Source organism: Oncorhynchus gorbuscha, linkage group LG15 (genome assembly GCF_021184085.1).
Source record: "Oncorhynchus gorbuscha isolate QuinsamMale2020 ecotype Even-year linkage group LG15, OgorEven_v1.0, whole genome shotgun sequence".
In the NCBI taxonomy this organism is placed as follows: Eukaryota; Metazoa; Chordata; class Actinopteri; order Salmoniformes; family Salmonidae; genus Oncorhynchus; species Oncorhynchus gorbuscha.
In genome coordinates this window covers 50,708,200-50,734,496 of record NC_060187.1, presented here as the reverse complement: position 1 = coordinate 50,734,496, position 26,297 = coordinate 50,708,200, and the positions used below count along the sequence as shown (strand labels likewise).

Sequence of the window (26,297 nt, the reverse complement as noted above, 5' to 3'; positions counted from 1 at the left end):
GATTGAGAAGTAGGCAGTCAAAATCACAGTAGCACACAACTCATTAGAAGGGGTCAAAACCAGATAAATTACTCTCAAACACTGCAGTCAGAACAAATAGATAACTTTGAAAACAAAGTAGACTCTCACACCTGGGCCCGTATTCATAAAAGCTCAGTAGATGTGCTGATATAGGATCATTTTCGCCCTTGTAGATCACCAATGAGATATAAGATTATATGGAGGTGGTGGGAGACCTGATCTTATATCATCATTTGAATACGTGTCCTGGCTTAGGACTTTGAGTTGGCAAAGTGGGATACCAAACTCGCGTAAGAAATACTTGCACTGGCAACTAGAAGAGACAGTGAAACAGCACTACTGCAAAAACCCTCGTGACGAGTCGAGTCCATCCAAGCATGTTCCCTTCCCTTCACCCTCCCGTCACGACAGCCCTGCGTTGAGCACAGATAAATTCCTCTCCAATTTCAGGCCATACATCAGTTAACATTTCCCCCTCAGATTGAGAGTGAATGTCTTGTACGTCGCAATGAAGAAGGGCCCTAGCTCCTCATTACTTTGTGACAAGATACAGAAATTCACTTGACTTTTCATTTAGGAGTCCTCCTGCCCCACTTTAAGGATGTGTGCCTTCATGCTTCTCCCTTACCTCCCTGCTGGGCTCAAGCCCCTAGCCTACATAACAAATTATTATAAATGTTTACAGATGACCACCTCTTCTTTTTACAGTGGCCCCTCCCTAATGTGGAAAGTTAGGTAGCAGCAGGTAAAAATCTCACAAAAGGCTGTTTTATTGATGACATTGTCCTTGGGAACCAAAATCTAAATGTACTGAAATGAAAACTATGATTAAGGGGAGCCAGTGTCTCGGCAAGGGGAGTGGCGGGTAGCTTTCTACTTCCCGCAGCAAAATATATATAACGGCTCCTGACACCACTTCTGTACCAAATGGACATGGCCACCATAGCTGCCTGACAATGGGAGAGAAATCAGCAAGGTGTGGAGCCCTTCCATCAGGTTTAAGCCACCGCCTGATGAGCTCAAACAGTTTCCTGGGCATTATGGAATGTTCCCTTAAGGTTATCGTGAAGTCCTTCTAATGATGTTATTGTTCCCGATTATTTTGTGTGAATATTTTCAGATGACCACCTCCTCTTTTTTGTGGCCGCTTGGAAAATATATTTTTTGATTGAAAGTGCCATCAGACTGATCAAGGACAGTTGTCACAGGGTTGTTTGACAATTATATTCAAATGATCTAGATGAAGTGAGGAAACAAAAGTTCCCATTTAAATACAACCAACTATAGGTTTCAAAACAACTTTCCTCACTGTATTTTGGCTGTTAGTATTGTATGTAGTGATCATAATTTGATTTATAAAATTGTTCAACTTCAGAGCAAAACACTCTCGAGAGCTTCACAAAAGCTAGACTACTTACAAGTCCTTTAGGCAGACATTCTGAACTACAAAAACTCAAGATATCATCCAAGTCTCAAAATAGCTCAATTACGAAACAAACTCAGTCATCTACAATGTTAATGTCCGTCCAACATAGCATTTCAACCATTGGTGCTCTGTCAAAAAGCAATGCTTTAGCAACAAATGATACATTACAAAAGTACAATTTGTACATGAAATCCTTTCAAAAACAAGCGACTGCCCTGTCCGTAGCTTGGCAGAGGTTGGAAAATTCCACCACACATGGCAGTCATTACATTAAATGAGAGACAGAAGAGGTTAAAACACGGTGTGAAAAAAAAGTTCACACTTTTTGCAGAGGGTACCTGCTAATGTCTATGACCCCTCTACACAAAAACAGTTTAATTAACTTGTATACATAACTTTCACTTTAACCGCTCACAGCCTGTCAAATAAAGCTGTCCGTCAAAGCCCCGAGCCCTCGAAGTTGATGCTTTGCAGGTCCTCACATTTAGATCAAACTTCTCTGTATTTTGTCCAGTTGGGATGCAGGCAGGCTGCCGCTCTGTCAGAAAGAGAGCCAACTACCAACTCTCCTGATCGAAAAGGCTAGAAGATAAAACTTGTGTTAAAATCTAGCGCATTAAGCATAATCGGGAAAAATATTACATATCCAATACTATTATTAATTTTGTGGATATAACCAAATGAACGACTGCAAAAAAAATCCATATTTTCTACGGAACCCCCTTTTCAACAGTCTGAAAATAATATAATTAAGACAATACTTGAAAGCTTTAAGGTTTGGGCTAAAATAAATGGATCTCAACAACATAACAAACATTTTATTTTATGAATCTCTGCAGTCACATTTTGGATGACACCAGCAGACTAACAGTGGTTTGCCTAGGGTGATTGTTACATTCAGAAAAAACAATCCTTAGTATACACACACACACACACACACACACACACACACACACACACACACACACACACACACACACACACACACACACACACACACACACACACACACACACACACACACACACACACACACACACACACACACACACACAGAGAGACACACACACACACACACACACACACACACACACACACACACACACACACACACACACACACACACACACACACACACACACACACACACACACACACACACACACACACACACACACACACACACACACACACACACACACACACACACACACACACACAAACAGGCATTCAGGGATTACATAAACTACAGTATTCTAAAACAAATAAAATATTCCTTGGGTGAGGCATTTCCACATCACTCACATATGTTGGTTGGATTTCATTCTGGGCCAAAAGCCATGTTAAATATGCACTCAGTTGCTTTTATAATGATGGCGGAACATATTCAGCCATCAACACAGTGCCAGGTTGCACTAGGGACAGGACATAAAAACTATTTCCAGATTAAAGCGTTGATTCTACGAAATCCTTATTTGAATGGGCAAGCCATTATATTGTTTATACCATATGTATAAAAGTGATGTACTTAAAACAATTTAAGTGATAATGGCCTGAGGAAATAAATTGTGTCAGAGCCTGCACCATGCTGTAGATCTGATGTAGGAGAGAGGACAGTGGTAAGCTTTCACAGGAAGTCAGGTGGGGGCTAAACAACACAATGCACTCATGCTAGGGCTGTGACTGTCGTGGAATTTTGGATGACGGTTATTGGCCAGCCAAATGACCGCGGTCACCAAAATAACCGATGGAATAGCAACAACCAAAAAAAGCTAAGGACTGCATGTGCAGCCATAGAAATAGAATGAATAGAACAGGAGTCCCCATTCAAGTCAATGATGGCATAATGGGTGGACTGTTGGCCATTACGAGTGTACCCATAGGAGCAAAGCAGGAAGTAAAAGCAGGAAGTGTACCCATCAATATTTGCAGTGATTTGTTGATTAAACAAAACAAATATTTCATTGCATGAGCCACAGCTGTTAACACCATTTGAATGAACATTCTACATTACCATGGAAATTATTGTATCACAATACCAGTCAGCCATTGCGGGTGTACCCATGAGTTTACAAGTATAATTGACCTTTCGGTAAGCCCCGCTCCAGATTTTTGGGCAACAATCGCAGCGCTCCAATGGACTGTCATCGAGTCCGACAACTAGGACAAGCTCACTTTTAAATCACATGAAAGCCAGTGAAGGCTATGGCAGAGGCAGAGTTTTGTTCCGATTTTTTGTTGTTGTTAATGGCTAAATAATTTAACAGTCCCCCGGGAGTACTTGCTACTGTGATTCCTGAAATGCAGTACCTGTTGGGAGTATCTTTTTATCCAAAATTGTTACATTGTTTGATAGCTCAGCTGGTTAGCTAGCTCCCAGTATCATTGACTGTTAGCTAACGTTGCTAATGCTAGCTAGTCACCTAATTTAACTTGTTTTTTTTCCAAATGTATGTTAGCTAGCTAAGTTAGCAATGTTATGAATACAACTCCTATCTGTTACGACAACAGGATGCGATTTGGATATAGCTTTAATTGCATGCTGAGTGAATTCTGAGCCTTTCTGTGGCTACTGTAGCTACACTACAAATATAATTTTATCAGGGTCCCATGAAGCAATTGTAATGACAGTCCACCACAATATACCCAAGAGTTTCCTGATGAGCAAGTGGTAGTCTGTGTTTAATTTCATTGTGTATTAGAAACACAGTTTGAAATCATTGAGAGAAGATTTTGCAAGTGGTTGAATGGGGAATGTTTTCTGAGGTTGCAACAGTAACCAAGGGGGGTGGGTCTTAGTAAAGGGTCAATTGCCAGGGTTAGGCTTCAAGTACGTTCTATTTATCCTATTTCTATGTGTGCTGCTGCTGCAGGGAGGGGGGCATTGTCCAGGCAACAGAAGATTAGTTTGCTACAACACCTTGCTTGTTTCAGCAAGGAGCAAAGAGTCCATGTCACCGCAGAAACGGACTCAACCGCATGAATATGCGTCCCGTCTTCAGTCAGCTGTAAATATATATTTTTAAACGGCTATAACAGTTATTTGATTTTCATGAATGTTATCATCCATAACTGTCGGCTACACGGTTCTACTGTAATTTTGCTAGCCCTAACGTACGGGTTGTACACACACACACAAGGGTGGTCATCACCCCCCCCCAACACACACTGTCCCATCCCACCACACCACCACCACACACACACAGTGTCAGAGTGAATGGGGGACCCCCAGACCAGCCACCCCTGTGGAGCAGGGGGTAAACTGAGCCCAGAGAGGGGCAGTGCTGACTGTGATCACTCAGGAGAGGAGGGAGAGTTATTAGCTTAGCCCTGAAACACCTACTTAATATAGGGGCCAGTGCTGATAGCTAGCAGAGCCTAGCAGAGGTGACAGCTTTTGGACCTGCTTGAGGAAATCCAATTGAAAAGCAGCCAAGAGGAACAACAAGCCGAAACAGATGTTGCTTGCTACCACTGGCACGATGAGGTATACAGCAAGAAACAAACCCATGGCAAATTGTGACACACACACAGGCACAAGCGCTTTGTACACACTCGTGCACACACATACACATACACACACACACATCACATCTTAGGTATATCATGTACAGTATCATCATTTTGTATTAAACATATGGTACGCTTATCTAACTTAATCTGTTTCTCTATTGATCATTTGGTATTGGATTAATATTATAAACTGATATTTGCCAAAATTGAACAAGTTATCAATGAATTCAAAATACATTTGGAATAAATGCACCATATTAAATGGATCACACATAATACAAAATATATACTAAAGGAATTCTACTAATTTCAACATGAAAACAATTAGCATCCAACAGATATGACATTTTTCAGTAGAAAGCAAGATTTAAAGCAAGGGTTCACAATGTTTTTGGGGCAGGGACCACTTTGTAATAGCAAATTCATATGAACACAACTCAAGTGAGATAAAAAAAAAAATAGCATACAAGGAGTTTCTATGACTTCGGCACTACATGGCAGGACGAACCAAGTCTGGGCACTGGGAAGGAACATTTTAAAAGGGCCGCATCTCTTGGCATCAGAAATAAAAATGTAGCCATTTTCAAGCTAATTTCCTGCAATTCTACACATTTTGCTATGAGGTAGAGAGAAAAAGTTGCAGTTTGAAAGTCTAAATTCCAGTGCATTTATGTCTTCCTCTCCAAAAAAATGTTGATGGGGGAATACAAGAACTATTGAGTTGAAAATGTGATAATTGGTAGAGTACTGTGGATACCAATATCCCTGTGTGCCACCCATACACTTTTTTATTTTGTTATCTGGCCGCGGACCCCACTTTGAGAACCCCGCGAATTAAAGAATCCATTACAAAATGTCAAGGTTGTTGAAGAATTCAAAGTAGCCTAAAAAAATACTTAACATTTCACAGAGGACCCTAAACACCAAATAATGTTCTGGTTTTCAGGAGAGAGTTGTCCATTCAGAAGGGCTAGTTTTGGAAGGTCAGGGAAAACATGTTTGAGCGAGCGCTGAACAAAACTCTTTCCCCCCCCCTGAGCATCCCACCCCATTTTCAAACTGCCAGCAAAGCATCCCGTGGAAAATTGAAAGATCTAATCACAGTGTTCTTTCTCACATTGTTTCTCTAATATTAATTGAGTTTGGCAAGGCTGACCATGCCTCATTCATAATAACATTCATTTATTTTTTCCATTACACCCTAACAACTACGAGAGAGAGGGAGAGAAAGGTGAAAAAAAAAACTATCCCGGTAAAATCAATGGTAACATATCTTTATAGCCAGTCGATGACAGATGTCACAACATTTGCCATCGGTCTAACATTGTGTCGGTGTGTGTTGTATTGATTTTACATCAGAGGGCCAAATGTTATTGATGAACCTCCTTCGGTAACGGATGAGAGCACTATTGTACTTCTTATTGTACTTGTTCTTGTTTAAGTACACCGACCGAAGCCACTCGAGTGGCAGCTTTTCCATTCACTAATGTACTGATTTTGTCTGGTGTGTTAACTTAATTCTGGAACTTTTACACCAATCTGCCTGTTACAATACGATTCGAATCCAACTGAGTGTGTAACCGTATACCCGGATTTATCCTAGCGTACACATGTGGGAGAAAATAAGGGCGAAAGAACGAACTGTAAACAAACACACTTTTAAACAAGACAATTTGGCATTGCATGTTCCCAGCGCCAAGGAAAACATACGCGCAGAAAACCGATACAAACTTTTAACACATGGGTCAAACCAAACCCTTTGAACTGGCAAAGGAAAGAGAAGCCTGAGTGCCAGAAAGCTGTTTAATTAACAATACTTAAATATCCAACAGACATTTTTGGGCGCCCCCCTGTCAAATTGCATGAGACCCCACTGTCAATCTTGGGCCATATTTTAATTACACATTTTCCACTAACGGGGGTGGGGTGGAGGTGGAAAATGAACTTACATCTTTGAGAAGCAGTGAGCAGCTGGAGTTTGGGTTGGGCTGGGAATCTCCCTCATACACAAACACTCCGCTCTCGGCTCTGAACTGAGAGAGAATAGTCCAACTGACTGTGGATAGAATCAGGCACGCTTCTACCATCATCACTACACTAACACCTACTGAATGCAGAAAATGTGATACTTTGCAGGATACCTTCAATTTCACGACATGAAAAAAGGGGAGAGAAGAAGGCCAACTTACTATTTCTCTTTGTGAGTCTCCTATGTAAGCACAGTGTATTGACTGTATTTTTCAGGCATTGTGCTGGGCTTATTATATTCAAATCATAATAACAGTGTCTATTTGGACTAGACGGTAGCTACCCTTTGTAGCAGATACTATTTGCAACAGCTCAAGCTACTTCTTACATGTCATTCCATTCATTAATAGCAAACTTAAATCTTCCCCAAAAACTCCACTTTTTTGGTAGTCTGTAAGGAAAGGACTGTGTAGTAACTGGTGGATACACACAAACGAGCTTCTATGTGCATTAGAAACACCACACAACACACCGGAGCAAAATCACACTTACAAAAATAAATAAAATTCGCTGATATGCAAACTCAGACAAAGTTGCACTAGCGAGGGAGAGAAGTATTATCCCAATTCCTGGATCCTAGGGACGTGTTTCCTCTCTTCTTCTTCCCCACCTGAGGTGAGGCGAGCTGGGGTTAATGGCATATGCCAACTGCGGTGACGTGTGGAGCCAGCGGCAGTTCAGGCACTTTGCCGGAGTATCCATCATGATAAAGCAGGGGACCCGGAGTCTGTCACATGCAATCACAGTTTACTACGGATCGCGGGACTTCAAAGTGAAAACGAATGGTAGTTCATCGACATGAAGACTTCATATATCTTGTTTTTGGGGGGGAACTTGTCTTGTCTTTTTTCTCTTTCTATTTGTATGGCTCTGTGTTTTTGTGTCCCTATTTAAGATGCCATAAAATTATTCACCTCTTCCTACTGTAGAAGAAATTATTCAACAATTTCGTAAAATAGAATTTATTACAATAATCCTCAACTAATTGAATTTGGAATTGTTTTTTTGTGTATATTTATTTCTCTGCTTTTAAGGAGTAATTATCTAAGAGGTCTTACATTTTAAAAAAGGGATTAAAAAAGGCCCATATGGCTTTTCGGCCTTTTCATGTGATTGAGCATCGCAAAGTGTTAAACGTGATAATCATAAAATGTATCAACCACAGGAAAGTGAAACGACCCGAAATAATGTCGCTGCCTCAGCCTCTCGTTCCGCGGGACTTTCTCAACTCCTGGTCGACTAACCTCTTTAATCTAGCCTACTAATGAGTCGAAATGACACAGGCTTGACGTTTTTGAGATGGTGTTAGGGCGATTTTCTGCCCCGGCCAGGGCCCTTCTCAAAGGCATTTGATTGGCACATGCTTTCACTTAATGAGGATAATTACTAGGAATAACAACTGGGGAACCACATCTGCTCAGTGTAACGTCGGAGCAAAGGGAGGTGGTGGTGCCCCGATCTGTCAGAGAGAGAGAGAGAGAGCGCACTCTTTTTCCCACCTTCAGCGGCGTGGGCCCATTCTAACACAAACCCTACCTCCTCCCTTCTCCTTCCTTCCCTACCTCCTTCCACCCCTCCCTTCTTCCCTCCCTCCAGTCGACAATAACCAGATTAATAGGAATCAGCATGTCGTTGTAAACACTCATTAGGGCCAGGCGGCTCGGCGGTGCGCGGAGGAAATGACACAAGATGCCGGATTGTGTCTGTGTGTGTGCCTCACCCTGTCCTGTGTGTGTGAGAAAGCACAGCACGGCCATGGGAGGAAGGGCAAAAGGCCAAAGGGGCTGAGGCTGAGTGACATCCCCTTGGCTGCCGTTGTTTTCTCTGTCTGTGACTCCATGCCATGTTTGCTTTACACAATGCTGCTGTAACATTGAAACAACAATGCTGTAACATTTGAAATAGCCAGGTAGTTCCCTGGGCAATCTTTATGCGGGGAAAAAAAATCTAAATGCATAGCATCCCTTTTCAGCGTAAATTCTTAGATAAACCGACAGACTGAATTTTCCTTTCCCTGTTCAATAATAGCTGTGACATACAATTAAGCTTTCCTTCGAAAAGGAATGATGATTTACAAAGTCAAGGCCCCTGAATAATACATTGGTGTTTATTTTGGTTTAATTCACATGCGAGAAAATAAGCGAATAGCTCACTTGCAAATTGGCATGTGTATTTGACGGCCTTTACCCCCCCCCCCCCCACCCCAACAAAATATTTAAAAGATGCCGCTGCCTTGCCCCATGCTGACCCAGTTCTCACTAATTATCTGCAAAGTAGGCATCAAAGCAAGCCAAACAGTCTGCAGCACTTAGATAGATTCAAACCCATTTAAAATATATGACTGCGATGTGGTCGGGCTGAGGGCTCCCCTTTCTAACTAACTAATCCACCAAACCTACCCCATCTTGCTGTCACAGCCAGACGAGCACGTCTGTGTGAACTGTGAGCTCACAACAGGTCGGAGAAGGCAAAGAAGTGGTTGAACTTATAAATAGAATGGTCATTGTTCTGAATGTGTTATTTCAGTGTTGGAGTCGTCGGAGTGGTTCCTGACACTGCTAGGTGGGTGGTTGGCAGGGGGAGGGCAGAGGAAGGGGGAAGGGGGGTGTTGTGTTATTATAAAAAGGGTCATGAAGTGTGAGAGTCAGCTGATCATGTGTTTCGGGTCATGGGCTTGCACTCTGGTTTGCTTTCATATGACATAGGCTATTACTAAATTGAGCTGGCAGGTAAATTCTAAAGCAAATAAATGCTAGTGGGCTTAATACAAGAAAGGGTATTTTTTGAGGTGGTGGTGTCGTGAGTAACGGCAGGAATTTAGAATTCTCTCCTTTTGACAGGAAGCATATCATTCTTCCCGGCTTATTTTCCCAGCAGCACCGATATAGTCAGGTTTTGGGGTTTTCGCTCGGATGGCGTTTGGTTCAAAATGAGGCCCTTCTTTATTCTTAAATACCACACATTGCTCACTGGTCTATTGGACTTAAAAAATATTTTTATGGAATTAACCCAAATATCATTTTTCAATTGTATTTGTGAGACTTTGACAAGGGTTTTCATTCATTCATAAAATGTATTTATTTCCATAAGAAGTTATGGAAATGCAATATGAAATGTGTCAGTGTTCTCCTTAGACAGTGTACAACACTTATCTACTTCCAAAGTTAAGTAACATGAAATGAGACATGAAAAAATAACAAGAACAAGTTTGAGGCAAATGCCCCAAAAATATACTACCTAAAAAAGCACACTATGACTATGACATCTTCTTAGGAATTCATAGTAAGAGACAACACTGACCTTGAAATCTTGTTTAACATTGTTTTGTGCTGGTAAATAAGAATGTTATTAACTGACTCACCTGGATAAATAAAAAAGCAAGCAATTGACTTTTTCCTCCGTGCCCTTTATTTTTGGGGGGATTTATGAACACATTTATGAATACAGTTATTGGACTGATATACGCATGCCCTGTTATTAATGTGCTTGTATGTATTTGGCACTACAAGTTCCCTATTACCTGTTGCTACAAAGTGATACCCTAGTACCTTATGCTACATAGTGATACCCTATTACCTGTTGCTACAGAGTGTCTAATGAATGTATACCTATTCAACTACTTATAAATACATTTTTTTACTATAATTTAGACCCAGAACTACATATTCATCAATAGTTTATTAAATGCATTATTAATGATTATTCATGAAAGCTATCATGAAGTGTTACCAAAGGTTTTAGTTTACCCTGAAAAAGTACAGTTGTGGGAAAACAGAAAATATTAGCATTATTTAAGTTAGCATGTGATGCGAGATATCTCCACACTGAGTAGGGGCTGTGTCTTTGAACTTTACAAAGGCACTGGACTCCTAGGGGGATAGTGTTCCTGCCTGCTGCCATCTCAAACAATTCAACATGAAAAACATTTCCCTGATAATCTGACCATTGGGCTGTGTGTGTTTTTAAATTCAACCTTTATTTAACTAGGCAAGTCAGTTAAGAACAAATTCTTATTTACAATGACGGCTTACATCAGCAAAACCCGGACGACGCTGGGAAAATTGTGCGCCGCCCTATGGGACTCCTAATCACGGCCGGTTGTGATACTGCCTGGAATCGAACCAGGTTGTCTGTAGTGACGCCTCTACCACTGAGATGCAGTGCCTTAGACCGCTGCGCCACTCGGGAACAGTGGGAGTGTGTGTGTGTCTGTGTTTTTTTATTTTTTTATTTGACCTTTATTTAACTAGATGTAGATCTAGTTTATTACCGTAGACAATTACTTTTATATTCAGAAAGGATCTTTGCAAAAAAACAACAACATTATGATACCTTTCTGTTTTCTCAATGACATTCAATTCAGCATTGAAAAAAGGCGCAGGTTAAAGTTTGTTCCACCTGAGCGAGTCTGACCACAAGTCAGAGACCACTGTGATGAGACACCAAAGGCATTTGATTAATCATTTTTGTCTTCTTCTAATGCAGGGGTGTCAAACTCATTCCACGGCAGGCCGAGTGTCTGCGGGTTTTCAATGTTCAATTAAGACCTAGACAACCAGGTGAGTGGAGTTCCTTACTAATTTGTGACCTTAATTCATCAATTAAGGACACTCGGCCCTCTGTGGAATAGGTTTGACACATGAATTCTAATGCCCCTTCAGTAATCAGATTACGTTACTGGGTTAGGTCATCTAAACTTTTGGACCGGTAACTAGTAACTGATCACATTTAAAAAGTAACCTACCCAACCCTGTGTGTGTGTCTACGCAGGGGAGACAGAGGAAAGGTGTGTGTGTGTGTGTGTGTGTGTGTGTGTGTGTGTGTGTGTGTGTGTGTGTGTGTGTGTGTGTGTGTGTGTGTGTGTGTGTGTGTGTGTGTGTGTGTGTGTGTGTGTGTGTGTGTGTGTGTGTGTGTGTGAGAGACACTGCCCCGGAGAGGCTGGAGAGTTCATGTGAGTTGACTGACTGGACAACTGCCTGGAAAGCTGAACTCCTGTTTTTGTTCCCTGTCGTGTGCTGGGATTTAAAATAACCAGTCTCCCCTTTGTCTGAGGTGGGAAACAGGGAGGTGACGGGCGTTGGAGACACACACACACACACACACACACACACACACACACACACACACACACACACACACACACACACACACACACACACACACACACACACACACACACACACACACACACACACACACACACACACACACAGAGAACATGACCCAGGCCCACTCCCAGGGTGCCCCCGATGGAGGTATCTTGGCATCCACACGAGTGAGCGTACGCATGGCCAAAAAATTCCGCCGGGGATTGCTAGTGTGGGGGGGAGAACTGAAGCATGACACACAGCTGCGACAGCTGAAAGGAGTGTAAACGGCCCCCTGATCTCCTCCTGGGCCACAACCACCATTAATCAGAGACAATCACCAGCCAGTGGACTGGGGGGTCAACTCAATTGAATCCATTTGAATCCACTCAATTCAGAGACATGACACCAAATTCACTTCATGACTAGAAAATTATTAGAAATATCTTGTTTATGAGTTGTATTTCAAGTTCATGTCAAGGGCAGAATTCCGACGATGACACAAAATTCAGTCCGTGACTAGAAAATCATGAGCAATGGTCCATTGTGACGATGCATTTTGAGTTAATGGTGGGCAGAATTTAAGACGGAACTTGCACAAGCGTAATTCCTAGAGATACAGGCCCAGGGCCCACTGAGTAACAAGGCCACAAGAAATGTCCAGTTCTTTCAGGAGGCATTCAGAGGCTTCATAAGCACTAAATATGATTAATAAGCAAAGTTATACTACATAAGGGATGATAAAAAAGCTCAGTCTACCTGGTGCTTTGCCCAAGGTGGCATTATGACCCTTTTGCCTCACTTAATAGACTATATCATGACATTTGCTTATGAATGATTTCTGAAAAATCATTATATGCCTTTTAAAGGGTTCATAAAGCCTTAACACTTATTTAAAGTGTCAAGTCTTTTTCGACAGCCTTAGAAGTCGGTCAGAAGGGAAAGTTATCATCACTGCATACAATTACCCCAGTCAAAGGCTTAGCTCAAAGGGCCTGTCAAAACAGCCACAATGAGTCAAACAATCAGTCAAAATAATGTCAAAACAACCCGTCAAAGGAAAACGTGAAAAAAGTCACATTCAATAAATAGAGAAACATTCCTGAACAGAGTTTTAGTTAGAACATATTGAGTGTCTAAAAACGCTATGCTCTTATGACTATGTCTTTGGCGCAGGTAGACACTCTCTCTCACACACACACAACATTTTTTTTAAGTCCTTCCAAAAAGCCCAAAGCCCTGATTCCTGACTACTAAGACTGTGTTTATGCAGGCAGCCAATTCTGATATTTTTTCCACTAATTGGTCTTTTGACTAGTCACATCAGATCTTTTTCAGAGCTGATCTGATTGGACAAAAGAACAAATGGTTAAAAAATGATCAGAATTGGACTGCCTGTGTAAACGCAGCCATGTTGGCTAAAATTCCTTCTTTTTTAAAATTGTAATTTGTTCCATTGGCTTCTAAAATGCCATTTGGACAGCCAGTGTGTATAGAACCAGTATTGATGAATTGACTGGGTGTCTACTTTGACTGAGCAACAGTCATGTCATGGTAAAGCACAAATTATATTGGTTCTTTCGACACCATATGGGTATTCAGAAATCTCATCATGACAAATGACAATATATTATATATGACACCACATATTAAATTAAATATAATTTTGACAGAATGCCCAGGAAATACAACATATTTTAATCAGAAAAATAAGATGTTATGTTTAGGCACTGATGTTAAGATTGGGAAATATCTATTATCTCCAAAATCAGAAAGTAGCCTCTTTAAACATGCTAAAACTTAATTCCACAACGAATCAATTACATCTCATCATTAGATTAGTTTATCAAATCTATTCCTTCAGCATTAAACATGATTAAAAAAGTAAACTGTTTCTGAAGTGCTGTTGAATGCAGTTGGAATTAAATTTCTATCCAGGCACTGACTATTCATTTCAAAGGAAAAGTAAGAGCTATTGTCATCATCAGCAACTTCTAATTAAAAAGCTTGACAAGAAAGTACACAAGTAAAAACAGTTACTGATTTCATCATATTTTCCCCACTGTAATTGTAAGAAATTTGAAGGACTGAAATTACACTGCCCTCTGGTGGTTCAAAAGCAGACATTTTAAATGCCTTACAACCTCTGCTGCACAAAAGCTGAAAAACCAACAACTTTAAAAGCAACAACTATTCTACAACTAATATTGTAGTTTCCTCTACACTTATTAACAATGAGCAAACTCACAAAGTTCCAACTTCCAAGCCCCAGCCCATTTGTTTTCACACTCTCACCCTTCCTCCCCCAATCTCTCGCTCCCACTGCACTCAAAAGTTATTGATAGTTAGAAGTTATGGGCTAATAATACGACGGACAATGCATGGCCAGGAGCCCATTATGCCCAGGTAATGGATAGCAGGGAGCTATTGAATGACATTGCACGGAGATTGGATGACGGAGGGTCTGCGATTTATGGCCAAGTGAAGCCCCCCTCCATGCTATTTATTTCCAGCTTGATAAGAGAACAGATGAGGCATGGTGGTATTTATGGTCCACAAGTTCATAAAGACGGCTGGGAAGGAGTTAAAATCCTCTCATATTCTAGGGATATACACAACATGACCAAAAGTATGTGGACACCTGCTCACCAAAAATCTAATTCCAAAATCTTTGGCATTCATATGGAGTTGGTCCCCCCTTTGTTGCTATAACAGCTCTCCTCGGAATGCTTTACACTAAATGTTGTAATATTGCTGCAGGGACTTGCTTCCATTCAGCCACAAGAGCATTAGTGAGGTCAGGAACAGATGTTAGGCGATTAGGCCTGGCTCGCAGTCAGCGTTCCAATTCATCCCAAAGGTGTTCAATGGGGTTGAGGTCAGGGCTCTGTGCAGGCCAGTCAAGTTCTTCCGCACCGATCTTGACAAACCATTTCTGTATGGACCTCGCTTTGTGCACAGGGGCATTGCCATGCTGAAACAGGAAAGGGCCTTCCCCAAACCCCCAAACCAACAAAATTGGAAGCACAGAATCATCTATAATGGCATTGTATGCTGTAGCATTAAGATTTCCCTTCACTGGAACTAAGGGGCCTAGCTCGAACCGTGAAAAACAGCCCCAGACCATTACTCCTCCACCAAATGTTATCATTGGCACTCTGCATTCGGGCAGGTAGCGTTCTCCTGGCATCCGCCAAACCCAGATTCATCCGTCAGACTGCCAGATGGTGAAGCGTGACTCATAACTCCAGAGAATGTGTTTCCACTGCTCCAGAGTCCAATGGTGGCAAACTTTACACCACTCCAGCTGATGCATGGCGATCTTACGCTTGTGTGCGGAAGCTCGGCCATGTAAACTAATTTCCTGAAGCTCCCGACAAACAGTTCTTGTGCTGACGTTGCTTCCAGAAGCAGTTTGGAACTTAGTCGTGAGTTTTGCAACCAATGACAGACGATTTTTACGCGCTACGTGATTCAGCACTTGGCAGTCCCATTTTGTGAGCTTTTGTGGCCTACCACTTCGCGACTGAGCCGTTTTTGCTCCTATACGTTTCTACTTCACAATAACAGCATTTACAGTTGCCCGGGGCAGCTCTAGCAGGGCAGAAATTTGACTGACTGACTTGTTGGAAAGGTGGCATCCTATGACAGTGCCACGTTGAAAGTCACTGAGCTCTTCAGTAAGAACATTCTACTGCCAATGTTTGTCTATGGAGAATGCATGTCGGTGTGCTCGATTGTAGACACCTGTCAGCAACGGGTGTGGCTGAAATAGACGAATCCACTCATTTGGAAAGGGATGTCCACATACTTTTGTATATATAGTGTATGAGGGAGTTTGGTGGCCAATTGATATTTTTTGTCTTTATGTGTAATTTGGTTATCTCCCACTACCTTAATTCAGATGAATGGGACATAATGAAATATCGATGAAACTATTCGATATACTGTATCACTCTAAAATGTAAATGTACAGTGAACAAAAATACAAACGCAACATTTAAAGATTTTGTCCCATGTTTCATGAGCTGAAATAAAATATCCTAGAAATGTTCCATACGCACAAAAAGCTTATTTTTCTAAAATGTTCTCCATAAATGTGTTCACATCCCCGTTAGTGAGCATTTCTCCTTTGCCAAGTTAATCCATCCACCTGATAAGTGTGGCATATCAAGAAGCTGATTAAACAGCATGATCATTACACAGGTGAACCTTGTGCTAGGGTCAATAAAAGGCCACTTTAAAATGCACAGTTTTGTCACACTTCACAATGCCACAGATGCCTCAAGTCTTGAGGAAGCTGTTGCCAGAGAACTGAATGTTCATTAAAACACCTCCAATGTCGATTAAGAGAATTTGGCAGTATGTCCAACTGGCCTCACAACCGCAGACCACGTGTATGGCGTTGTGTGGGCGAGCGGTTTGCTGATGTCAACGTTGTGAATAGATTGCCCCATGGTGGCGGTAGGGTTATGGTATGGGCAGGCATTAAGCTACGGACAACGAACACAATTGCATTTCATCGATGGCAATTTTAATGCACAGAGATACCGTGATGAGATCCTCAGGCCCATTGTCGTGCCATTCATCCGCGGCATTCACCTCATGTTTTAGCATGTCGCAAGGATCTGTACACAATTGGTATAAGCTGAAAATGTCCCAGTTCTTCCATGGCCTACATACCAGACATGTCACCCACTGAGCATGTTTGGGATGCTCTGGATCGACATGCACGACAGCGTGTTCCAGTTCCCACCAATATCCAACAACTTCGCACAGCCATTGAAGAGGAGTGGGACAACATTCCACAGGCCACAATCAACAGCCTGATCAACTCTATGCGAAGGAGATGTGTCTCGCTGCATGAGGCAAATGGTGGTCACACCAGATACTGACTGGTTTTCTGATCCCTGCGCCTTCCTTTTTTGAAGATATCAATGACCAACAGATGCATATCTTTATTCCCAGTCATGTGAAATCCATAGATTAGGGCGTAATTAATTTATTTAAATGGACTGATTTCCTTATATGAACTGATAAAATAAAAACAATATCTGAAATTGTGGCATGTTGCATTTATGTTTTTGTTCAGTATATTATAATATATACCAAGGACCAATTACATGGTATAGTAAATACAATCGGAACCAATGGGTGCTTACTCAAAATGGAGCAAATTTAGAATCTACAAAACCATGTGCTGTTGCTCTTAATGCAAAACATCAAATGAGTCAAAAACAACAACACAAATGATATATGAGGAAATGCTAGGGTATAAAACCACACAAAGATACACACATATATGAGCGCATGCACACAAACACACACAAACACTCCCAGTGTGTATCAGTGGGGAAAAGAAAAGAAAAACGGTCTGTGAGCTTTTGGCGTGTAAGAAAATGCATGATCGTGTTTGCTCGTTTGTTTATCATGGTCGGTTAATGTCTGCAAAAAAAAGAGAAGAAAAGAGAACAACAACTCTGTAAATACTCAAACAATCTTGTCAAGCAGCCAATAGGGGGGAGGAGTGCGATGAAAAAGGCTTGTCAACATTATCTGTTTTATTGATTTAACAGTAAAGGCAAGCAGGTTAAGCGTTACGTTGCTTTGGCCACCCCACTGAAAATACAATAGCCACAAATAAAATAAAAACGTCCTTAAAACGTCCTCTTTTTATCACATGCCGGAATCACTTGAGGTTTTGCGTGCATTATTATGTATTTCCTGCATTTCATCATCTTTATGGGCGGCCATTAGAATTTCAGAATGTTCAAGTAGGTTTTTCCTCGCCAAGAAATCAATGTCATTTGAACGAGGATATACTGTAGTTAGATACATCTCCAGCAGAACTGGAGATCAGTATAGGCCTACGTGATGCATCAAGAAGTCACCGATGACACCAAATTAAAATGTATCACAAAAAGTGGGTGAAAAAACGTGGAAGATACATTGATACACAAAAACAAGATAAATGTTTTGGCTCCCAAGATTTTGCTCCAAAACCTAAGCCTTGCTTGCATTACGAGAGAGAGAGAGCTATGCAAGAGAGAGAAGAGAGGAAAGGGGGCACCACATGGGCCTGGAAATCATCAGGAAAACAGATGAATCCATTTTAAATTGTACACGGGGGACGTCTATTTTCTTCATGTTCCAGTGGAAAAGACCGGGCCGAAAAGACTCTCAGTACAATTAGAAGATCACAGAAAGCACTCAGGATGTTTCCTCTGCGCTGGGCCTAGTGCTGAGAACCGTCTCTGTGACTCACCGAAATTGTGTTGACTTCCGTCCCCTCGCCATCAAACAAATGCGATACTTCCTAAAAGACTAAAAACAGAGCGATGGCGACAATCGAATCAAAGACTCAACTCTAGCCTCGGATTCCAAAAAGCTTACATCAATAGCTGGCATTCCAGCTGGATGCGCAAATTCCCAACAAAGCAATTAATACTTTCAAAAATGTTTTTTATATGCATGATACTTCTTGTTTCACCGGATGTCCACCCTCTGAAGCCGTAATTCTTTGATAAGAATTCAAAGCATGCGGAGCAAATATCTCGTATATAGTGATCTGACATTTTCAGCTTTAACAGTCCCAAAATACTGAATAATACACTTGAAAGACATAGTTGAGAAATTATGCAATACATGAGTGACACTCTAGCTGAAGAGCAATAATCTAATAAGTGATAACAAGGTATATATAATAAGGGACAATATGCTGAATGCCAGGTCACGGTTAGCAACGGGGGACTAGTTTTCTGCATAGCAGGGGTGGTATGGCCCTATTCTCTACAGTCAAAGCCTTTAAAGCAGGGACGATTACAGAATTCAGGAGCAGCTGGCTATTATAGGGCCCCAATCGCCACACCAACTGACACGGAGTGCCCCGTCACTTCATTAATTCCTCCTCAGGCGAGGTTTGTTGACCAGTCTGACCCCACACAATAAGCAGTCATTTGAAAAATGTATATAGTCCCATTTGGATGGCCATTTATTTATTCAGTTTCATTTCATTATTTAGCATTGATAGAAGTAAAAGGTACTCACTCACACAGTCACATAAAAAAAACTGTACTTGACTGGTGAATTACAAAAAGGTGCAGGTTAGTGCTATTTGTTGCCTTATTTAAGATTGACACGATAAACATGGGCTGGGACTTTTGGTGCGATAAATGCAGACAGTGATTATGTGTAGGATGATTTCCTCAAGGCATGATGACCGCTAACATTGAATCTAAACTGCAAACATGCCTATTTTAACATTACACAGGCAGTTATAAACACTGTCCTGACCAGAAAGTTGTACATTTGTTACCTGTATCTGAGCAATTCAACTGTATATGTTTTCTTGGTAATCCTCCAATTACGTCACGAATATAGACATAAAAATATTGTAACTAGTCTGCTATGCGATCACGTGGATAATATGATGTTAAAGGAGTCATGTTGCATGTTAGTGAGGTAACGGAAGCTTGAAGGACCCAAAATCATTTCTTCATTCAGTTTGCTCTATTGCTTATAGCAGGGCTGAGGAAAAACTATGAGGAAAAGTTGTTTCTATGTTTCTACTTTACTGTTAAAGTGGAAGCCGTCCATCAAAGCTATGTTACTCCACCCCGACTACTAAGATAGCCTGCATTAATTATTGTTATGATAAAAAATGTAATTAGATGTGGGAGAAACATAACTATTTATAGTTCGAAAGAGAGAGGGCTTTCTTAATGATCTGACTCGGGCTAAATCTCTATTGATTTCTTGTTAAATATACGGCTCAATTAAAGATACAGCTGATTAAAGATGACTACAAATTGCCAAGCAGGATGTGAGTAGTGCGAGTACTGCACACCAGGGTAGACCGCATTCTGAGCGTTACATTATTCTCCCTCTCTCTGTCCTATTTTCACAGGCAAGCAAGATAATTAAGTTACACTGGAATTAATGTTTTCATGTGAAAACCGATATTTCTCAAGTTGATGTTAATTATGGGTCGGAAGTAAAAATTAAAGCTAACTCCTGGGTACACTGCTGAGATAAAACATAAGAAAATACGTATTCATGTCTTCAGAATGTTGTATGTGTCATATTTATGAAATGTAATTAGAAAAATACATTTACATTACATTTAAGTCGTTTAGCAGACGCTCTTATCCAGAGCGACTTACAAATTGGTGCATTCACCTTATGACATCCAGTAGAACAGTCACTTTACAATAGTGCATCTAAATCTTAAAATACCTTATTTCACTGATTAAAAAAATATTTTATTTACATGACTACTGAATCCAATATCAAAAACATGATATGAAGTGGTGAATTTGACTGAAATGATGTACATTGTTCACTGTAAATAAAAGACTTAAATAAAATAACAAAAACATGTTTTTTTATAGCTGAAAGATTTTTTTTTTTTAAACATGAACACAATAGACAATCAAGATGTCAGCCTGTAAATTCTGTAGTAGCTCATGAAACCATTTTGTAACTTTCACTGAAAAACAGAAGCACCTGTTTAACACAAGCAGAATGCTACTAATTTCCTGTCAACCTTGTCTCCAACAAACACAAACGGAAACCTTGAGAATTTGTTGCTCTCTTTCAGAGTCAGAATAAGAGAATCACGAGAATGCATAATAGTAAAATGCTTTCTGATTAAAAAAAAAACATTTAAAAAACGATGGGGATGTTTTTTATGGTAAAATGAGAGTCCCTATTAGACACAAATACTGATTGTGTCCCTTTTTTAATCTCCGAGTTTGGTTCTAATACAGCATCCCATTCACTCAGCAAAACCTAAAGGCCTTTCAAAGAACAACGGTCTCAACTGAAACTTGAGCCACTTCCATCTCTATTGGTGGTTAGTGGTCTTGCAGTCCTTGTTAATTCTCCAATCAACATCTACAAATCAGTATGTCCCTCTACTGGGTAGGCCTCCAATGAAATAGGCCTATAGCAAATAATCTACACATCCGTATATGATCATACGTGTATAACACCGAATTGAGGGAGAGGAAGAGAGAGAAAGAGGACAACAGAGAGACAAAGAATGAATGAAAGAGTGTGAGAGGAAGAGAGAGAACACACAGAGACAGAATGGGTGAAAAAAAATTGAACAACAGAAAGAGTGATATGTTTTTTTTAGATAAGTGAAAGTATGTGGCCAGTACCTGCAGTGAGTTGAGAAAGATGAAGATGTAGGCCATGACTATGGAGAAGGGCACCAGGACGCCACAGAGCCAGGTCAGGCCCAGGATTGGCAGTAGCACCAGCACCGCTTTCACTGCAGCCCTGAGAGAGAGCAACCACAAGCCAATCGACACAAATTGAAGGACTGGGCACCATGCTAGTAGACAGTTTCCCCATTACCCACCCAATCCAGGCACCTCACACTGAAACTCCCCGTCCATTCTGGATCGGATCAGTGCGCAACGCTATGGGCTTGGTTGGACGTGGTTGGCTCCCTACTGGGCCAAATAGGGCAGGTTGGCAAGAGGGTCGACCCAAGCACAACAGGGGCGGCTGGTTAGTCTCATATTGTGACAATTTCCACACTAAATCGCTCCCTAATTCTGTTTAGGATGAAATTACCTTCCAGTTCAGGTGACCGCTAAACCGCACCAGCTGTGGGGCTGGAGAGGGCTCTAGTTTATTCAGCGGAGGAATGTGTTTAAGTTTCCACTCTGGCTGCCATCGGGCTGGCCGGCTGACGTTCAACACTATCATTGATATTCCTCCTCCACAGAGTTGTTATTGTGACCAGCGCAGCTGAGTTGCAGGAAAAACATTTACACGTTGAAATGATTTCCACTGATAGATTGTAAACAGCACTTCAGTGAATGAATAATTAGACTCAAATTTCACACACCACACTGTATCCAATACAAAGGGTAAAGGAAACAACAAAGGAAAAAATACCAACACACTTTACCTCACCTCTTGCAGTGTAGTTAATATCTTGCAATTCAGTTAATATGTACACTAGGTATATCAAACATTAGGAACACCTTGCTAATTTTGAGTTGCACCACCCCACTTTTGCCCTCAGAACAGCCTCAATTTGTCAGGGAATTGGACTCTACAAGGTGTCGAAAGCGTTTCACAGGGATGCTGGTCCATTTGGACTCCAATGCTTTCCACTACTGTGTCAAGTTGGCTGGATGTCCTTGTTCTTGATACACACGGGAAACTGTTGAGCGCCTTGAACCTACTACCATCCCCCGTTCAAAGGCACTTAAATCTTTTGTCTTGCCCATTCACCTTCTGAATGGCACACATACACAATCCATGTTTCAATTGTCTACTCCCCTTTATCTACACTGATTGAAGTGACATCAATAAGGGATTATAGCTTTCACCTGGATTCACCTGGTCAGTCCATGACATGGAAAGAGCGGATGTCCACAATGTTTTGTAAGACCAAAAAAGTCATTATATACATGGAGTTATTTGTATAAGAGATTATAATGCCTCATACATGCTTATGACAAGTAATAAAAGTATTATACCTGCCGGCTTTATGCACAATGTTAAAAACAAATTCTAACCAGATTATAAAACCAACCTCAAACCATGGAACTTCTGCAAAGACATAGAACAACTACATTAGTATTGTCTACCACCTAGTAGTAGTCCATTCCAGTGGCAGTAACTGTAATGAAATTACGCCCCTGTGTGTTGCATACCTGATCTGCTCGTAGGCCTGCTCCACAGGACTGCTATCCATTGCCAGCATGATGGACCTCCTCTTGGCTGTGGAGATGGTGATGACCACCACCCGCATCAGAACCATGATGTTCACCTGATGAGAGGACACACACACACTGTCGGTTAGACAGAGACATACAATATATTCACATACATTTCAACAGTGTAAAGGCAGTACATATTTGGTTAAAACATGCAAGTCATGTGAGAGGTACTGTTTGTATTCAGAAGGCCTACTGTATCTAAGACATTGTTTAGTCATCTGTTAGAGTTAAATTAGTAGAATTTTGGGGGGTAATAATTAGGGCTGGCAAACGATAAAAACATTCAACTTTAAACATCGCGTTAACTCGCAGGATTTTCTCAAAGTGAGCTGTAACTCAAGATTTTTCATGACGACTTCTTGATTTTGTCTAATTTAACGGTTAGCAAAATTTGGTAAATTGAGAAAGAACAATTTATTTAACCTTAATGTCAACTTGTTTTTACATGGCATTGATTTTAGCTGTATAGATTATGTATTTGGGATGTTTTCGGTGTATTTTCAATGCTTTCAGACAATGCAATGCGAGCAAATAAATGTGCGTGTGTTCATGTGTTCTCACCATAATTATGAAAATGACAGGGCCTGCGAAGCCCCAGATGACCCCGTTCTGCACACTGAGCCAACAGTGGCCATCAGCAGAGTACTTCCCCGAGGCAGAGGCCAGGGTGATGGTGACTATCAGCACTGGCAGACCTGGTAGGGAGGGAATGAGAGCTAGAGCAAGAGAGATCAGTTCTTCCTGAGTGTGTGTGTATATGCACTGTGTGTGTGTGTATGTACAGTCAGGTACATAATTATTTTCTCTATAAAATAAATAATACAAATACTGAGCTATACTGTATGCTAAAACAAATGGGAAATTATATTATTTTAAACTATTACAATTGCTCAGAGAAAGATATTTTGTTTAACAAGTAAACTCTCAAACGATGGGGGACAAAATTATTTGCACCCGTTTTTAATACTCCAGCACCCTCCCATTGCGAGGATAATGACACCAATGTTTTCATGAGATTGGAGAACACGTTGGGAGGGATCTTAGACTATTCCTCCATACAGAATCTTTCCAGATCCTTGATATCTTTTGTCTGCTCTTATGGGCTGCCCTCTTCAATTCAAGGACATTTTAGCCAAACACCTAGTTGCCTCTGCCAGGAGGCTGACACATGGCCACAAGTGGATTTTCCAGCAAGACAATAACCCCAAGTATTAATCAAAATCCACAAGGAAATGGTTAATTTTACCACAAAATCAACATTAAGTCTCTGAACTTGAACCCCACTGAAAACCTGTGGTTTGAACTGAAGAGGGCAGTCCATAACAGCAGATGAAGGATAGGAAGGATCTGAAAATAAATATATATTTCTCAGAGAAATTGTATTAGTATAAAATAATACAATTTCCCCATACAATATAGCTCAGTATTTGTAAAATGTATTTTATACAGTCTTTTTTTGCTCATATTTATCAAGGGTACCAATAATTATGGACCTGACTGTACAGTATATGTAGTGTATGTGTACAGTATGTCTACTGGGGAGAATGGGATATGGAAAAGACATTGTTGCTCAATGGACTAATAAGAAAAATCTTCTTCTATCTTGTTCTTCTGTGTCATACCCCAGCCAATGAGGTAGTAGTACTTCATGTGTTGGTCCTCGCTCAGGTTGACCGCAACCACTTTGCTCCAGAGCAGCAGTCCTTCCACCAGCATCCAGCTGAAGGCAGCCATGAAGAAAAGGTGCAGCAGGGCCGCCACCAGGGTGCAGGCCACCTGACAGAGTCAAGAATCAGATAAACAACACGGCAGACCAATACGCTTTGTAAGAGGATTGCGTCACAAAATGTGGAGCCACCCTATTCGTTTCAGAAGTAGCGGTTTCCTAGCAAAGAGAGGTGCCGTAGCTAACTAACTGTAAAGTTAATTATTTTTGACACCACAGTTAGCCAAGATTGTTAGCCTACCTTGTTGTTGACAGCTGAGCCACTGCAGAGAAGGACAATCTGGGCACAGGTTAGCGCAATGAACAAGTTCTTGTGGATAGACGTCCTGTCCGATTTGGGAATGCTGGACAGAATCAAAAGATTTAGTGTCGAAAACATTTATATTTTAACAGGACGGCATAACAATAAAACCCCAATCAAGTATCTTTGCAATAATTACACAATTACACTTTCACAAGAAAGTAATAGCAGCGAATATAATGGCTTTAAAGGCTCACTCTGTGATTTATCCAACCCCATCCTCAGCTTTATAGCAAGCCAAGTGTGGGTCTGTCATTTTGTTGTTATTCAAATGAAGTATTGGCGAATAACCAGCCATCTCTTGTTTTCATCTGTATGCCATCGGGTGTGTCTGGGATGATTTATGTGTGACTGGCTCATAAATCTCCTTGTCAAGTCGCCTATTCCCGCTATTTCCAACACCAGCCGATTGACCAATCGGCTATTCCAATTCCCATGCTGATTTGGATCTCCATGGATGAGTTCATTTGCTGCCATTTAATGCCACCATAAACCTTCAGTGTGCTCACACACAGACACTACTAATTACTACATTAGCACTGTTAAAAACTTCTAAAACAGAGCATCAGTGATGACTAGGCAGGATTCCGACCATAGAAATATAATTACTAGAAGGGACAAAGTCCTTGAGATCATGACAATTTTACTTGAAACAAATTACATTGACTTGAATTCTAGTAATTGTATCTCTATGATTCCAATGGTATGTTGTTGGCTGGTTTGACCAGGGTTGGGGTCGATTCCATTTAAACTCAGACAACTCTTCATTGGAAATAATGAGAAATGTCTTCAATGAATCTCCTGAATTTAATAAATTCAAATGGAGTTAGAAACCCGAACTCTAGATGTGGCAACTTACTGTTGAGAAGTTATGCTGTTAAATCAGGTTTAATTGTGAATGTAGCTACTGATGGATTGCTTTTAAAGGGGCTTGCTTACAATGTTTGTTTTCTCTTACTGTCTTTAAGTAAATGCTGTTGTTTGCTTTTGCATGGCTAAAACACCATATTCCAGTGAGTGCTGACTAAGAAATGGACCATGCTGGATTTGGAGGGTGAAGTTAGAGAGACCAAATGTCTCCAATGAGGCCATGTTGGCTCAAATTCTTCCCAGTTTCACAGTGGTGGAGTTTTTTCAAAAGTAGCAGCTTGGCGACTGGCTAATAAAACACTCACTCCAGCACGGTGAACAGCATCAAGGTCAACACCAGCGCGCACAGAGAGGCCCCAGAGCCGATAAACGTCAGCTTCGTCAAAATATCCTCCTCCTCCTGAGTCCACTGGGGAGAGAAAGGGAGAAAAGCACACACACGCATACACACAGTAGGACAAGCCAGTCAAAACACAGTCAACACATAAGTCTTGTTATCATCCACTGAGTACTGATCACTAGGAACGAGTCTATATTATAGCTGATTAACTCCTACATGGCCTGAGGCCTATGGTTCTCC

At 41.0% G+C, this 26,297-nt stretch overlaps 1 protein-coding gene across 5 annotated transcripts in view; it reads right to left on the bottom strand.

The window, feature by feature from the left end:
• The window catches only part of LOC123997463 (adhesion G-protein coupled receptor D2), a 161,632-nt gene that overhangs the window by 87,295 nt on the left and 48,040 nt on the right, over nt 1-26,297 (bottom strand). For all 5 annotated transcript variants that reach the window (XM_046301730.1, XM_046301733.1, XM_046301734.1 and 2 more), the window contains 6 exons: nt 26,023-26,126; nt 24,788-24,890; nt 24,443-24,596; nt 23,382-23,515; nt 22,755-22,870; nt 21,240-21,360 (listed from right to left, as the gene is read on the bottom strand). In XM_046301730.1, the coding sequence (XP_046157686.1) occupies nt 21,240-21,360; nt 22,755-22,870; nt 23,382-23,515; nt 24,443-24,596; nt 24,788-24,890; nt 26,023-26,126 (732 nt within the window). The remainder of the gene's footprint in view (nt 1-21,239; nt 21,361-22,754; nt 22,871-23,381; nt 23,516-24,442; nt 24,597-24,787; nt 24,891-26,022; nt 26,127-26,297) is intronic.